The sequence below is a fragment of the Vicugna pacos genome, chromosome 16 (assembly GCF_048564905.1).
Source record: "Vicugna pacos chromosome 16, VicPac4, whole genome shotgun sequence".
In the NCBI taxonomy this organism is placed as follows: Eukaryota; Metazoa; Chordata; class Mammalia; order Artiodactyla; family Camelidae; genus Vicugna; species Vicugna pacos.
In genome coordinates this window covers 56136071-56151829 of record NC_133002.1, presented here as the reverse complement: position 1 = coordinate 56151829, position 15759 = coordinate 56136071, and the positions used below count along the sequence as shown (strand labels likewise).

Here is a 15759-nt window from a genome sequence, read left to right as displayed (position 1 = left end):
ACACGTTATTAAATCCTTTTTAACACTTGGTGTGTTGTCATCTAAAAATCCATGACACTTAACTTTGTCATTCCTGCTCTTTTCTCTACCTTGAATGCCAAGACAAACAAATAAACTCATCAAGTGAAATTTTAGGTTTGCCTGTTGGGGGAAATGGACTGTAGAACCACAGAGGAAGCCCTTCTGAGTTACCTGGTCCACCCGGTTCTGTATCTATGAATGCACTCCTGGAGCAAAGGACCACCAGACATAGGCAGAAAACCCAGAGAACAGGAAAGAAGGAGCAAAACAAATAGGACAACCTATCCCAGAGAAAACGGATAACCCAGGAGACCAAAGAGAAGATTGTAAAAATTCCAAGTAGTATGTTCGGCTGATTCAAGAGGGTATCATTATACCCATAAAACAAGAACTGGCAATCGTGAAAAAGGAATAATCAGAAACTAAGAAAGACTTCCTCAAAATTAACACTAAAATTGCTTAAATTTTTTTTTTAAGTTTAATGGATAGACTGATAAGAATGTTCTAGATGAAAGGCCAAGCTGGTCATCTGGAAGGTTAAGTAGAAAACAAACCTTCAGTTCACAGACGGAAAGTGAAAGCTGTAAAACTGGAGGACAGAACGTGCAGGGAAGTTTCTCCTACATTGGCAGTGCTCCGAGGCTGACCCACGGGGCTTGAACCTGGTCCTCACTCTATGCCTGTGTGCGGCTGTCTCTCCCAGTCAGTCCGCAGCCTCCCATCTGTCCCCAAACTACAGCTTTTCTTATATTTCAACACTGTCTTCCAGATCTCTCTTCCTAAACATGTTGAGCAAAGAATTACATTTCTAATTTTATACCTCTAAAAGGAGGTTCTAGATGGTGAACTGCTTCAGGATGGGAACCCCATCTCCCACATCTCTTTGTATATCCTACAAAATGCCTGGCACCTCATGGCTATTTGATAGATATTCAGGGTGGTGGTGCCCAAATGGATACTCTTAAGGGCATGGATTCCCTTGGGTCCAAAGCAAGAAGGAGTCTTTTTTTTTGTAACATTTTTTATTGAGTTATAATCATTTTACAATGTTGTGTCAAATTCCAGTGAAGAGCACAATTTTTCATTTATACGTGAACATATATATATTCATTGTCACCTTTTTTTCCTCTGTGAGCTACTATAAGATCTTGTATATATTTCCCTGTGCTATACAGTATAATCTTGTTTATCTATTCTACATTTTGAAATCCCAGTCTATCCCTTCCCACCCCCCGCCCCCTTGGCAACCACAAGTTTGTATTCTAAGTCTGTGAGTCTGTTTCTGTTTTGTATTTTTTTTTTTTAGATTCTGCATATGAGCAATCTCATATGGTATTTTTCTTTCTCTTTCTGGCTTACTTCAGTTAGAATGACATTCTCCAGGAGCATCCATGTTGCTGCAAATGGCATTATGTTGTCAGTTTTTATGGCTGAGTAGTATTCCATTGTATAAATATACCACATCTTCTTTATCCAGTCATCTGTTGATGGACATTTAGGCTGTTTCCATGTCTTGGCTATTGCAGATAGTGCTGCTATGAACATTGGGATGCAGGTGTCATTTTGAAGTAGGGTTCCTTCTGGATATTTGCCCAGGAGCGAGATTCCTGGGTCATATGGTAAGTCTATTCCTAGTCTTAATTATCTTCCTAATTTGCACTTTGGATGGAACACCTGGGGTGTGAGCTCCAGCGGGCATTGCTTCTTCTGCTTCTCTCTCACCCAGCAGGTTTTTTCTACCACTTGTTGGTCTTCAGTATCTACCTGAATCCCCTTATCTGTGTATTTTTCCCGTGTGTAATTGGTCTTAATCTCGCCTTAGTGTAGCTCTCAAGTATTCTTCCGTTTTCCATTCTCTTCCTTCAGTGCCCCTTCTTCCTCTCCATTCTAAATCAAGGGGGAAGCTGAGTTGGCCACCGCCTAAGGCAGCGAGTGCATTTGGGAGCTGGGGGTTGTGGTACCTGCTGTGGGCGTGGCCAAGGTACAGGGCGGAGCAGAGGCAGGAGGCATTCACCTTGCTCAGAACCCCTTTAGGATACAGATATTCCGATGCCAGCCCTCGCCGCCCATGCCTGGGAGAAAAACCACAGCCCACGTCAGCAACCTGGGGTGGTGGGGGGACCAGGGGACTGAGGTTCAAGCCTGACTCAGCCCTTCGACGCTGTGTCACTTGGGGCAACCCTTTCTCTCCCGTGTAAATTGGATGCCCACCCCTCCCCAACCTCCCAGGCTGTTGTGAGCATTATGTAAGTCAAGTGCGGTGGAGGGGGGTGCTGCTTGCTGAATAACCAGAAGGATTCCTTTGCTAATGAATGTGGGTTCTGTTGCTCTGGGCTGCACTATCATTTACATTAAAAATGACTAATTAGAGCAGAATCCTTAACAAAAGACCCACCAGCTGTTGTTTATGGTTTAGAAAAGCAAATTTTTTCAAAGCCAGGGATTTGCCCCTCTGATGTCAGGAAACCCCGCGAGTCTCTCCCTAGCTTTTGATACCTGGTGAAGAACTTTGCCCTGAGGACCGACACTTACCAATGGGAGTGGGTTGTGGTCTGGGCTGTGGTAATACAGAACAAGGCTGAGAACATCAGGCTTGTAAGCACTGGGCTCCCCAAAGGGAGGAGACTGGCCAGATGGAAGCATCTCAGATGGCCTCTGACTTTATATTTTCAGAACCTTGGGCAGCTCCTGAGATTCCAGGGCAGCACAAAAAGAGGGCTGCCTCCTCCCTGATAGGTGGATGGAAAGGATGAAACCCTTAGGCAGATCCATCATAGCCTGTCCTGAAATTCAGCTCTCTCTCATCTTGGACGCTCATTCTTTTTTTTAGTTGAAATGTATTAGATTTACAACGTTGGGTTAGTTTCTGGTGTGCAGCATAGTGATTCAGTGATACATATATATATATATGTATTTTCATATTCTTTTTCATTATAGGTTATTACAAGCTATTGATTATAGTTCCCTGTGTTGAACGGTAAATCCTTGTTTGTCTGTTTTATATATGTCTATATATTTTATAGAAGTTTATATGTGCTCATCCCAGTGTCCTCATTTACCCCTCCCTCTCCCTTTCCCCTTTGGCAGCCATAGCTTTGTTTTTTCTGTCTGGGAGTCTGTTTCTGTTTTGTGAATAAGTTCATTTGCATCATTTTTTTAAAAAGTTTCCACATATAAGTGGAATCATATGATATCTGTCTCTGTCTGACTTACTTCACTTAGTATGATCATCTCTAGGTCCAACCGTGTTGCTGCAAATGGCATTATTTCATTGTTTTTTATGGCTGAATAGTATTCAGAAGACAAGCCCTTCTCCCTTGGTACGTTTTGACCCCTTCCCTTTTCATGAAGAAGCGTTCCTCCTGGCCCCAAGGCCTTGGTCTGGATTCTAAGCAATGTCGGTTGTTCTCTTTCCTATTCGGGTTGGGGCTGGACGCCCCCGTAGATGTCAGAAGGTGTCTTAACATTATGCTTCTACTCTACTGATCCCAGGTCACTGGGGCAGTTCCTTTTTTTTTTTTTTAAATAGCCCTGCTTTCCTCTCCATCAGACACTATAGCCCAGCTTTGCTCTTCCCGATTCGATCACAGACAGGGCACTGGTGACCTCGGCAACTCAGTCCCACTGGAGAGGACCTGGAAGATCGTCTTGCCCACTCCTTAGCCCCAGGCTGGTGTGAGACAGGCACGCCGTCTCAGAGTGGACTGTGACGGTCTCTGCCATTCAAGAATGGGTCATCAAATGTCCGGGGTGACGTCACTGGGCAACCATGTCAACCTTGGGCTTATTGTTCATGAGCCCGTTCAACCGGGCATGTTGAGGTCAGGGGTCAGCCAGCTCTTTCTTTAAAGGGCCAGAGGGTAAGTATTACGGTTTTTCAGGCCATTCGATCTCTTGTTACTACTCATCTCTGCTGACGTAGCACAAAAATAGACAATTCATCAACAGTCCAGCATGGCTGTGTGCCAGTAAAACTTTATTTATGAATTTTCACTAAATTTTGAATTTCAGATAGTTTTCATGGGTCATGAAATACTATCGTTTCTTTGATTTTTTTTTTTTGACTATTTAAAAATGTAAAAATCATTCTTAGCTTGCAGGCCATTCAAGAATAGGCAGTGGGCTGGCATCTGCTGTCCCTTGGTTTAAGCTACTGTTCGGTGGATTTTTTGTTACTGGAGGCTTTGTGAAATCTTACACGACAAAGGGATGAACCTTTTTATTTTTGCAAGCCTTTTTTAATTGACAAAAGGATTAAAATGGTCAAATTTGAATGAACTATGGGACTCAAAAACTTCCAGTTTCTCAGTGGCAAAGTCAATACATAATGGGAAAATTCAATGACATTGAAAAATGTAAGATTCATTCTTTTCATCAAGTTCCTTCACTTGCGTTTGCACATAGAGTGGCACATCCATTTCAGAGATTACCCTTAGCAAGGGCTTCTTTAAACTTGCATTGTGCCACATCAAAATGCTGTTGTCTCAGTATCTTATGGAAGAAGTGAAAGAAATTGCCTAGTCTTAACAGCTGAGTAAATATAATCCTTTTAAGTAACCATAGGGTATGACGAAAAGACCATGGGATTGGCCGATGTGATGAAGTGTGTCGCTGGTTCCATGCTATCCCACGGGTCAGGCCGTCGCCCCGCCTTGATTGGACAGCAGTGCTAATCTAGCCCACAAGAGTCTCCTGGTTTTGGCCTCTGAGCAAGCTTTGATTTTTATGTGCATGTATTATCGAAAAATTATACCCTTCACACTCTTTTATGTCTGTTTCAGAGGGTCTTGCTGTTGGAGTTGGATTTGGGGCTGTAGAAAAGACGGCGTCTGCCACCTTCGAGAGCGCCAGGTAAGCCAGCACCTAATGTCTTAGAGCTGCATCCCGTGATGCTCGGAAATGCTTAATGTCTTGGGTGAACCGTCTGCACGTAATCGCGCACCACCTCCAGCCCCACAGGTCTAAGACAAGTGGTGGCGCGGAGGAGGTTGGCTCAGCTCATACCTGAGAGAGGTACTCCATCAAAGAAGCAGGTTTATGCCATTTTCCAATGAACTATCTAGTGGGTGAAAACAAACATCTTGAAAACAAAACATGGATATAATTTCACACTGTTCTCCGAACCCTTTAAATGCATAAATACGTTATAAAGACAGTATTCTGGGGGGATTGGTTCCAGGATCCGCCGGCGGACACCAAAATCCGCAAATGCTCAGGTGTCTCCGTCAGCTGTCAGTATCTGCCGATCCCGATCCCGTGTCTGCAGGTCCCACATCCCCGAGTTCAACCAATGGCGGATCGCAGGATCCAGGAGGGCCAACTGTATCATGAAGGCAACAGTTGATGGTCCTAACTGCTCCCTCCTTTTCGAAGCCCTCACTTTCTCTTTCTTGCCACTGGCCCCTCCTCTTTCCTCCTTCTGCTTCTTTCCAGGCCCCTTTTGAAATGTTGATGTTCCCCAACGAGATCCCTCCGTCTCTGAGGCATCCTTTCTTCTCACTTAACGCACTCTCCTGGGGGATTCCTCCCCTTTCCCATGGCTTTATTTTCCATCTGTTTACTTGTGATGCACAAGTTGATCTTCAACCCAGTTGTTTCTTCCAAACCTATTCTTATGGGTCCAGCCACCTTCCGGATGTCTCCAACTGAGATGTTTCACAGGGTCCCCACACTCAGCATTTCCCAAGTTGAGCAGATCGCCTCCATGTGCAATCTTGCAAAACCCACCCCTTCCCCAGCATTCCCCATCACCACCATGGACCCGGTTGACCAAGCCAAACTCATCGCTACCCTCAATGCCTCATCTTCCCCATCATTCCCCAGGCAATCACCAGGCCTTGTGAATTCTTCCTCTCCTCTGCCTCCCCTGAATCGTAGGGTTGGATAAGGCTACAGCCTTGGGATCACAAAGAGGCACCGTGGAGATGAGCTACACGGTCCACGTGTGCCCACAAAACCATGGATACTGTAGACTCCAGGTTGAAGGAGGGCAGGGTGGAGCCTTCCATCCAAGGGCAGCAAACTCAGATGCCTTCAGGGGACTAAAGTGTAACAAGACTGAGCACAGACAGTCAGGTGGAGACAGGTGGGAATGGTGAGGAAGACAGGAAATGTCAGCTAGACTGCACATGCACTGTCTAAAGGCGCTTGGATTCATAATTATTTTAAAAACATAATTCAAAGAGCTGGCCCAGGGGTCACTGGTTTCTGACCTCTGTGTCTAGCTCAGCCCACTGCCTTCTGACTGCTACAGTTTCAACATTGATTTTTTCTCCCCTCAAGACAGTAACATCACCTCCTTTAATAATCTACCCTGTGTCTAGGAACCATGAACTCGGAGCCAATTTCACTCTTAAGGCCCTTTTCCATCCGTCCCTCATTTCCGAGCTCATGTGGGGCCTCTTTAAGCCCCATCACTTTTCATCTGCTCCCCCAGCTGATGTGGAGTCCCTGCATGTTCGGAGGAATCACTGCCAGTCACTGCATTCTAACGCTATCTGCAAGGGACATGTCTGTTCCCCGGAGCCCCAAATACCCGTGTGGGCTGGCCATGTTCTCGGTTGAAATTTTCCCAGTTCTCAACCTCTTTTTGCTGCCTGTCAGACTCCCGGGTCACTTCCTCGCCCCGTCTCCCTCGTCATCCATTAATAAGATGCCTATTGGGAAAATTGGAGGAGATGGTAGATGGGGAGAAGGTTTTAGAAAGTAGGAAATGTCACCAAAATCCAGGGCCAATTGTGATTCATGGTGCCCTGCAGGCTGCTTTCTCTGCCCTGGACTAGGGCGCGGGGCGGGGTAGTTGGGCTCTGTGTCCAGCCCCCAACCCTGGGCACAACTGTTTTGCTCTTGGCTTCGTTTAGAGCACAAGGAACTTCAGGGGCGGGTGGTGTCCAGGGGGCTGAAGAGCCCTGAGGGGCTGACCCCATAAGCATTCAAAGGCCAGGTCCTTCCAGAGCCCGGGGAACCACACGCTCTCCAGAAATGTCTGCCCACAAGTGACAGCCCTGCCCGGGGCAATGCACTCGCGGGCTGGGCTTTCTGTCCGGTGGCGCCACGTCTCCCGCAACATCGAGATGTCAACTCTGATGTCTCTCAATTTTGTCACCTGTACTTTCTGCTAATCTTTATGTTTCTGGAGAAAGTAGAGCAAACGCTTTTCCATCCCAGCTCCTCCCTCCCCTTGACCAGACAGCTCCTCTCTGCATTACATAAACCCTCAGCGGGATTCTCCAGCTGGGACTGGGCGAGGGCGGCACGACTCAGTATTTTTAGCCTCAAGAAACCTTCTGATAAGCAAGCATCCTTGGGGCATTTTCATGCCCCTACACGCCACCCACCCCCACCACAGCCAGCGGGGCAGAGCTTTGCCTCCATCACCACTATGTACAGAGTATCAGGACGGGGCATGGGGGGTGGCGGGGAGGGGTGTCTCTGCAACTCAGGCCACAGAGAGGGAAAGAGGGTGACCTCGTGCAGACCCTCCATCGCAGCCTGTTTTCCCCACGTACAAATCCACATATAGTTCGTGATTTGGGTCCTTCCTTTCTGAATGCCTGCGATCTTACTCTTGAGGGTAAAATGTAGAACAGCCCCCAGAAGAGGCTTCTCTGCCTTTAGCTTCTGCTCCAGACCAGGGCTTCGTCGGAGGACAGGGACCTGAGGGTAGTAGGGAGGGAGGGAGGGAGGGGGGCAGAAGACGAAAAAGACAGACACAGTAGGGGGAGAGGTGCAGACACAGTCATCGGATGATGAGATATGTCTTTTAAAAGAGAGAGGTTTTGCTTTTTTAAAAAACACGACAGGCAAAGGTTGAAAAATAAAGGGATGAAAAAAGACACAGGGCGAGTGCCGATCAAAAAGGAAGCAGGCATTGCAGTTTCAGTATCAGACCAGACGGACTTCAAGGCAGAAAGCCACCTACAGAATAAAGGTCATTTTATCATTAATGAAAAGAGAAACAACGCAGGGGATGACATAATGATCTTGCACTTGTACGCCTCCAGCAGCAGACGCCTCAAAATGCCGGAGATAAATCATCGGAATAGCAAGGAACAGCAGACAAGACCACAGTCATGGTGGGGAGTACGATTCCCCGCTCTGACACTGATAAAGTAGCTAAGAAGTTCACAAAATGGGCATCATGGACATAATGCAGAACCTCAACCCAGCAACGAGAAAACTTACGTTCTTTGCAAGCACACGTGTGCGTGTTTCCACAAATTGATGCCGTGTCACGGAGAAAGTCAGAACACCCCCAGACTGATACCATTCAGAACCCCTGCTCTGACCTCAGTGAGATGTAATTGAAAATCAATAACAAAAGAGATAGTGAAAACAACTGGCTAGTGGCCAGTGAGACCTGCAGGCGCCGTAAGACGAGGCACCAGCTCCCGGGGGAGGGACATAAACCAAATTATCTAAGGAACCAGTGGACGGAGGGCACGGTCTTCCCCCATCTCAAGGGCGCTTCATAGAATAGGTGGCATTTCGTCAGGAGCATGGGGACGATCGTCTTGGGGAAGCAGAAATGTTAAGGGCAGATGACGTCACTGAGGTGGGGCCACATGGTGCTTTACGAAGTAAGACCGAAGGCCAAGGAGAAGGTGTGTTCTTTTGCAAGACCCTGACCACCTTGATGAGTTCCAGTGCCCAGAAATGACAGAGCCCAAGACCTGGCTTCCACGGAATAATTTGAGGGGAAGAGGTAGCCAGATCCGCGTGAAGAACCCAGACACTGAACAGACACTCACTGACACCACAGCTACAAAGAAGACGAGGGGTGTGTTGATACTGATGGGAGGGAAGAGAGACTGATGGAAGGAAGGGGTCTTAAATGCAGAACAAATGGGCAGCATTTGTCACTGATGCTGTTGTGTGGGGGAGAATTCAAGTCCAGGTGACAAGGAGACAAGTAATCACATAGGTACATAGAGGGGGCTGAGAGGGGAGGAAGGATGGGTCTGCATGGATTTGGGGAAAGAGAAGAGTTACCCAGCATATGCCTGGGACGTGCGGACCAAGCTATCTGAGCCAGGTACAGTTCTCTGCTCCTTTAGCGCAGGGGTTGGCAAAGGACGGCCCATGGACCAAATCTGGCCCAACACCTGCTTCTGTAAATGAATGACGTTTTACTGGCACACAGTCATGCCTGTTATCATCAAATTCTGACTCCAACTACCTTTTTTTTTTTTAACGACGTGTGCCCTGTTGGTAATGCACCTGAGGTTCTCTCTCTCACCTGTGGCATCGAAGCCACACCACGAGAGAATAAAGAGGTGAAAACTAAATACTCCAAAAAGGCACCATCTTCAGTGCCCATTTGAGTTTCTCAGACCAGGAGAGAGGACCGGTAAGTCCCTAGCATATAATTTGTGTATGGCTGCTGCCACCTAGTGTTTCGATGCTGTTACTTCATCACCTGCGTGGTGCCCTCCCCACTGCCCTGCTACCCGGTCCACCTTCCTCCCTCACCAGGTTAGCTTTCGTTGGGGGACTGATGGGGGGAAGCATTCAGAATTCAACATCCCATGAATGATGACCAATCTCAGCCAGCAAAAGGCAGCCTGGAGTCCAAGAGAGACACAGCTTGCTTCTTCCTGATCCGGTCCCACAGCAATTTCTTTTGGTTAAGAAATTCTTCAGACGGCCTGCCCTTGGGGAGTTGACTGTTTAAGCTGATTTTCCTCTCTCAAGTGTCATTACCTCCACAGCACGTGTTCCCCAGAGAGGAAACATGCCCTCAGCTCTCACTTAACTGGCTGGCAGGCGCAATTCAAACCAGCAGGGAGAGCAAGGTTATTTACGCTGAAACATTTTGCTTCCTGCTTAAGCTTTGACTAAGCACTTTGTCATCCGAGAACACGCCCTGACCGGCAGGTACAGCCAGCGTCTCAGATCTGGCTGAGTGCAAGCAGGAGGAGCTCGCCGTAGAATTCACTGTGTGCGACGCATGGTCCACAAAGCACATCCCCAGCACAGGCCTGGACATTTCTTTCTGCTGAATGCCCCCACCAGCCAATATTCTCTTTATTTCATTTTGATTTTTAATATAGTTGATTCACAGCGTTGTGTCAGTTTCTGGTGTGCAGCATAGTGATTCAGTTATACACATATATATTCTCTTTCATATTCTTTTTCATTGTAGGTTATTGCAAGCTATTGTATATAGTTCCCTGGGCTCTACAGTGGGAGCTTGTTGTTTATCTATTTTATATATAGTAGTTTGTGTCTGCTAATTCCAAACTCCTAATTTGCCCTTCTGGGCCAGCCAGTATTAAGCAACACCCAGACGCTGTGTAAAGGATGCCCTGTTAGATCAGCCTGCAATTAGACCTAACATAGCTCGTTAAGTTACACATGCAGGCATCAAAATGAATCTTTCCAAGTGTAGATTTGCCTCTCAGATCAAAGAGTAAAGCACGTGTCAGGTAGAACCTTTTGCCTGGCTTAGATACCAATATGCATGTTGAAATATTAACAGTCATTTGAGACAGCAGCCGTCTGTCAACGAAGCAGCCATTTGTTTAGGAACAAAGACGGCAGCCCACACTCTCCCGGTCATTAATCCACATTAAGCAGTTGATGAGTATGTCAAAATGCGTATCCATCTTTGTGCATCCATCTGTCCAGGTCGTCCCCCTACTTGTGTTCAAGGATATTCATGAAAACGTGTTCTCAAGTTAAATGTAGAGCAGCTCAAGGGGAGACTTTGTTGTGGTGGTGGGATGGGTCTTAGGGAAATAAATACAACAGACTTTTTCATTAGACACTCACGTGTCTTCTAAGGAGCAAGCTACAGCAGCCATCTCCCAATCCCAGGCTGCTCTTAGATGCCCCTAGACTTCCCTGCGGCGGGACCAAGTTCCCAGGCTTCTGGTGAGCCCTGATGAGACTGCTCTTCCCTCGAGGCTACCATCTTGACCTCTTCCCTGCCCACTGAGCTGGTTCCCAGCATCCCCCCGGGCAAGCCTGAGCCCAGTCTGGGCTCCCTGGAGGAGTGGTCTTTAGCCTGAGATGTGGAACCCTACATCTCCGTGAGGACTCACCGTGACCCAGCCACTCCCTCCCCCGACCCCAGCCCCCGGAGAACCACACATCCCCTCCACCCACCCCCACCTCCATGACCCCTCCCTGCAATCACTTCAGCAGAATTGGAAGTAAATCCGTGCATTGCTTTTTCTTTGCAATAGCAGGTTGCACTTCTAGTTTTATTTTATGCAAACATGCCCTTCTCTTGCACCCATCAAACTACCTTACCTGGAATTCTGGAGTCATCTGTTGGCAGCTCCTTCTTATAATTTTTTCTTTCCGGTCCTCCCACACAGCCTTACCTCGAATTATTAAGAGACAGTGGAATTTGGAGGTGGTGGTTGGCTGGCAGCGCCACCATGTGGTGGTGGGACACCATAGCTTTGCTGGGTGATGTACACAGAATGACACAGGTGGGGGAACAAAGGCAGCTGAGAAGGGCTGATGACTGAAGCAGCGTGCGGCTTATAGAGAAGTCACACCTCCAAAAGTTAAGGGCCGTATGTACACAAGTCTATAAAAATGCTCTGTGCCTTTTCCAAAATAGCATCTTTATAGTCAAGCTGTTTTGACCCTGATACCTTATCCATCACTCAGTTCAGTCCTTAAAAGTGTTCAACGTCATGTTGTTCTCCCATGTCAGAAAGTCACAGTATAGGCACACCACGCTCTGCAGACACTGTGTGGTTTTTTGTTTTTTGGGTTTTTTTTTTTTAACAAATTGATACAAATTGGTGGCAACCCTGCATCAGACAAGTCTGTCGGCACCATTTTTCCAACGGCACTTGCTCACTTCACATCTCTGCGTCCCGTTTTGGCATTTCTCGTGATATTTAAAACGTTCACTAGGATTGTGTTTGTTACGGTGATCTGTGATTAGCGATCTTTGATGTCACTACTATGACCTGCTGAAGGCTCAGATGGTGGTCAGCATGTTTTAGCAATACACTGTTTTTCAGTTAAGGGATGTACATGGTTTCTTTAGACATAATGCTACTGTTGCCCATTTAATAGTCTACAGTATAGTGTAAGCGTAATTTTTATATGCACTGGGAAACCAAAACATTTATGTGACTGGCTTTATTTCGATATTTGCTTTCTTGCGGTGGTCTGGAATGGGATCTGCAGTATCTTCAAGGTCTGTCTTTCGTATGACCCTACACTGAGAGGAAGAAATAGGCCAACGAAGGAGCAAGGAGCTACTCCCTGCCTTTGATTGTCTACTAGGAAAGGAGAATTAGAGATGTGAAGAATCCACACTTCAGAACACCCCCAAAATCAACTTGATTTTTCTTTATGTCATTTAGGGGTGCCACGTTTATTTTTGTCATGAATTAAAAATAATGTTATTTGTTATATGAGTCCTGGAAATAAAGAGAATGGTCCTAAAAGCCTGCCAGACATTGGGCAAAGCCCAGCCAGGACGTAGCAGTTTCTCACAGATGGTTTTGGGTGACAGGTAGTCGAGTCATTTACCCACCTGGCCATCCACCTACCCATCCAACCCCCAAGACCTTACTGAGCACAGGACTCATCTCTGGGGGGAAAGGTGCCTTAGGACAGCTGCTCCAACCACTGCAGCTGGGAAAACTTGCATCATAGGACTCGTGGGCTGGAAGTGGTCTTAAGAGATGGCCTTAAATATTCTTATTTCTTAAATATTTTTTCTTTATCAATGGAGCCTTTTGGAACAAGATACTGAGAGCACTTTCTGGATGGAATAGATGCTCCCCCTCTGCTCTTGGCAGAAAACCACAGATTTAGCTCATGCCTCTGGTCTCACAGGTGAAGAAACTGAAGTCCCAGAGGGTTCCCGGTTCCTGACTCCTGGGACTCTTCCCTCTGCTCTCAGGCTGTCCTGTCACCCGATGGTCAGTGGGGTCCACTCGAGAGAACCTAATGGACTTGAGGATGTCCCTGCTTTCCCTTCTGAGGGTCGCTCCCTCCTTCAAGGCTTTTTTGACATTTCTTCCCTCATCCCCATTTGAATCTCAAGGAGTGCCCCTCCCATCCTTGGAGCAGCTCGAATCTTCCAGACAGGCTTTTGGGGAGCAGTCTGCTGGGTGCATTGCTGTGGGAAGCTTGAATTAAAAGGAGCGGGAAGGGGTGGGGGCTGGGAAGTGAAGGGGAGAAGTGAATTATCTTTGGCTCCATCTCCAAAGTCCTCGTCCAAACGTGGGCAGTCCTTACCTCCCTCTGCCACGCTCCCTCCTGACCCCTTCTTCCTTCCTGTGGGTTTTAATGATGCTTTTTTTTTTTTTCGCATTCCCAGCAAGAGCAGCATGTTACAGAAAGAAAAAAAAAATTTACCGTGCTTTGCCCGCACCATGTCTCCAGTTCCTGTGTTAATGTCCCCCAGCTCCCCGACAAGGTGTTTCTTTGTCTGACGTAATCCTCCTGGGAGACCAGAGCAGCCTCTTGGAGACTTTGCCTCTTGTGTCCCAGGTCTGTGCAGGCAGGTAGAATGTCCTCGTTACCTGGAGACCCGGCAACTCTTCAGATGAGAAGGAAGAGATTCTGAAACTTGTCAGCCGTTTGCCTGTGAAACCCGCCCATCATGGCGCTCGTAGGTCCCTGCGCTGGATGGATGGATGGACAGGTGGCAGATGGATGAATAGCTGTCTGTTTATGTATCACCTCCCTGTTACCTGAGATTGTCCTTGAGAAACTGCTTGCTCTTAGTCTGGCTTCACCCACTCGCTACACTTCTCAGGACCGCCGTGGTAAATAACATTATTTTAACAAAAAGCCGTTAGGAAGGTCAGCATGTTACCCTGCAAAAGGACAAAAAGAAAAACCAGATTGATTCTGGGTTGTTCTGAAAGTCAGGATGCCTCTGCTTTCCTCCACCAGCCTGAATAATCAGAGTGTAAGGTGGCCGTCGGCTGTGTCGGGGGGACCTTGCTGGGAGGCCCAGCTCTGTCATTCATCCCTTCCTGGTGATGTCTCACTCTAAAGGGTGGTTTTCCTTTGAAGTGTGGGGGAGATTCTCTCCTTTAAACCTCCTGACAGCAATGCTATCACTCACACACCAGTACAGACACCTACAACGTGCTAGAAAGACAGAGAAAATGCCTGGAAAGATTATTAAGGAATGCGCCCACTTCATCACTCTGCCCCCAGTAGTACCCCTCTGCCAAGCCGGGGGGACTCTGGCTGCCACGCACCTGGCCGTCTCCTCGTGTTCTTGGCTCTTACTATTTATGCCTCAGTTTCCATGTGGACCACACCAGAGAGGTTGCTTCTGCTCTCCTGCATCTCGGGCTCCACGCCTGACACTGCGCCTTAGCATCCTCCCCTCCGTCTCCCCCTTGGTCCTCCCAGGCTGATTCTGCTGTCCCGTCTCCTGTCTCTGCACAGCATTTGCAGGCTGCTTGGCTCTTGCTTTTGTGCCACAGGGTGAATGTGTAGCATCTGTGTTTCTCCATCTGCATCCTCGGCCGGAGCAGAGCCCAGGTGCCTCTTCCTGTTCTCTGCATGGGACCCAGGACCCGGCTGTGCATGGTCTGCTCTGCACCCGCGGCATTGACGGCCTGCCTGGAAATCTATAGATGATTTTAGGATGGGCAGCCCCTCCAGACGACACAAAATACTTCCTTTTTGACCGCACCCCTCCTCCCCGCCCGTGCGAGTTCCCTGGACTCACTGTCAAGCCCTCCAATGCCACCACACGAGTTGCATGCCCAGAACAAGGAGGGAGGCACCAGGCTGCCCTTCTCTGTCTGCCGAGCTGCAGCGCACAAGGAGCCATTTATGCTGGACCCCCTCCTCCTCCACTGCCCCCAGCCACCCCCACCCAAATCCCTGGCGACAGGGTTGGCCATCTTGGCACGGGGGACCGATCTCCACACAACATGCACTCTGTTTGGCCTGAGGCGGGCTTGGGGAGGGGGGAGGCACAGACCCCACGAAGCTCGTTGAGAACAGCAGTGTAGCTTCTTTGTGGCTTTCCCCGGCGCTGGAAGCGACACAGACTTTTCTGTCCTCAACTCCCTTTGCTGCCCTGTCCATCCCCCCGGACAGCTTGTTATGAGCAATGAGAGGTCGAGAGCAACTGCACTTTCCAGAGCAGACCACGAAGGGGGTGATGGGCAGGGCTCGGGCGGGCGGCTGTGTTCGTCTGGGCCGCTAAGAAAGGCAGCTTGGGCTCAGATGGCAGCTGGTTTGCCTGCTGGCATAGTAGCTGCCTTTAGGGGCTGTTTACAGGCATCCCTCAGTCCCTACTGCCATCCCAGTACCGAGATGAGGACACAGAGCCTGGGAATGGTCCCTGAGGGCACGCTTATGGCAGGTGGCAGATGTGCGGGAGCCGTGAATTAACACCTCTGCCCACCCCTGCCTCTGGCTATCACAAGCACTCACAAGCACTGACGTCCAGTGAGTGCTTTCCTTGTGCAGATCCTGTGTGTTAGCTAATCCTTAAGCCCCCTGTGAGGGAGAGAGCACCACGCCCATTTCACAGATGCAGACTGTCCCCAAAGGCACACAGGGAGTGAAGGGCAGAGGCGGGATTCGAACCCAGGCAGCCTGGCTCTGGAGTCTGCCTTTGACCCTTACACTCTCCTGCCTCCCAAGTCACGTACCTCCCATGACCCTAGAGGCTTGAAAACTGCCTCCTCACAGGGGAAAAAGGAGATCGTCTCTGTTGTAAAAAAGTATCTCATCCCCGTTGCGAACGCTTTCAGCCCTGGCTACAGGAGTTCTGATTCC

The 15759-nt window shown here is 48.4% G+C and overlaps 1 protein-coding gene across 21 annotated transcripts in view; it reads left to right on the top strand.

Moving 5' to 3' along the window:
- The window catches only part of SLC39A11 (solute carrier family 39 member 11), a 348535-nt gene that overhangs the window by 287683 nt on the left and 45093 nt on the right, over positions 1-15759 (top strand). For all 21 annotated transcript variants that reach the window (XM_072939515.1, XM_072939516.1, XM_031685688.2 and 18 more), the window contains one exon: positions 4803-4872. In XM_072939515.1, coding sequence (XP_072795616.1) covers positions 4803-4872 — 70 coding nt within the window. The remainder of the gene's footprint in view (positions 1-4802; positions 4873-15759) is intronic.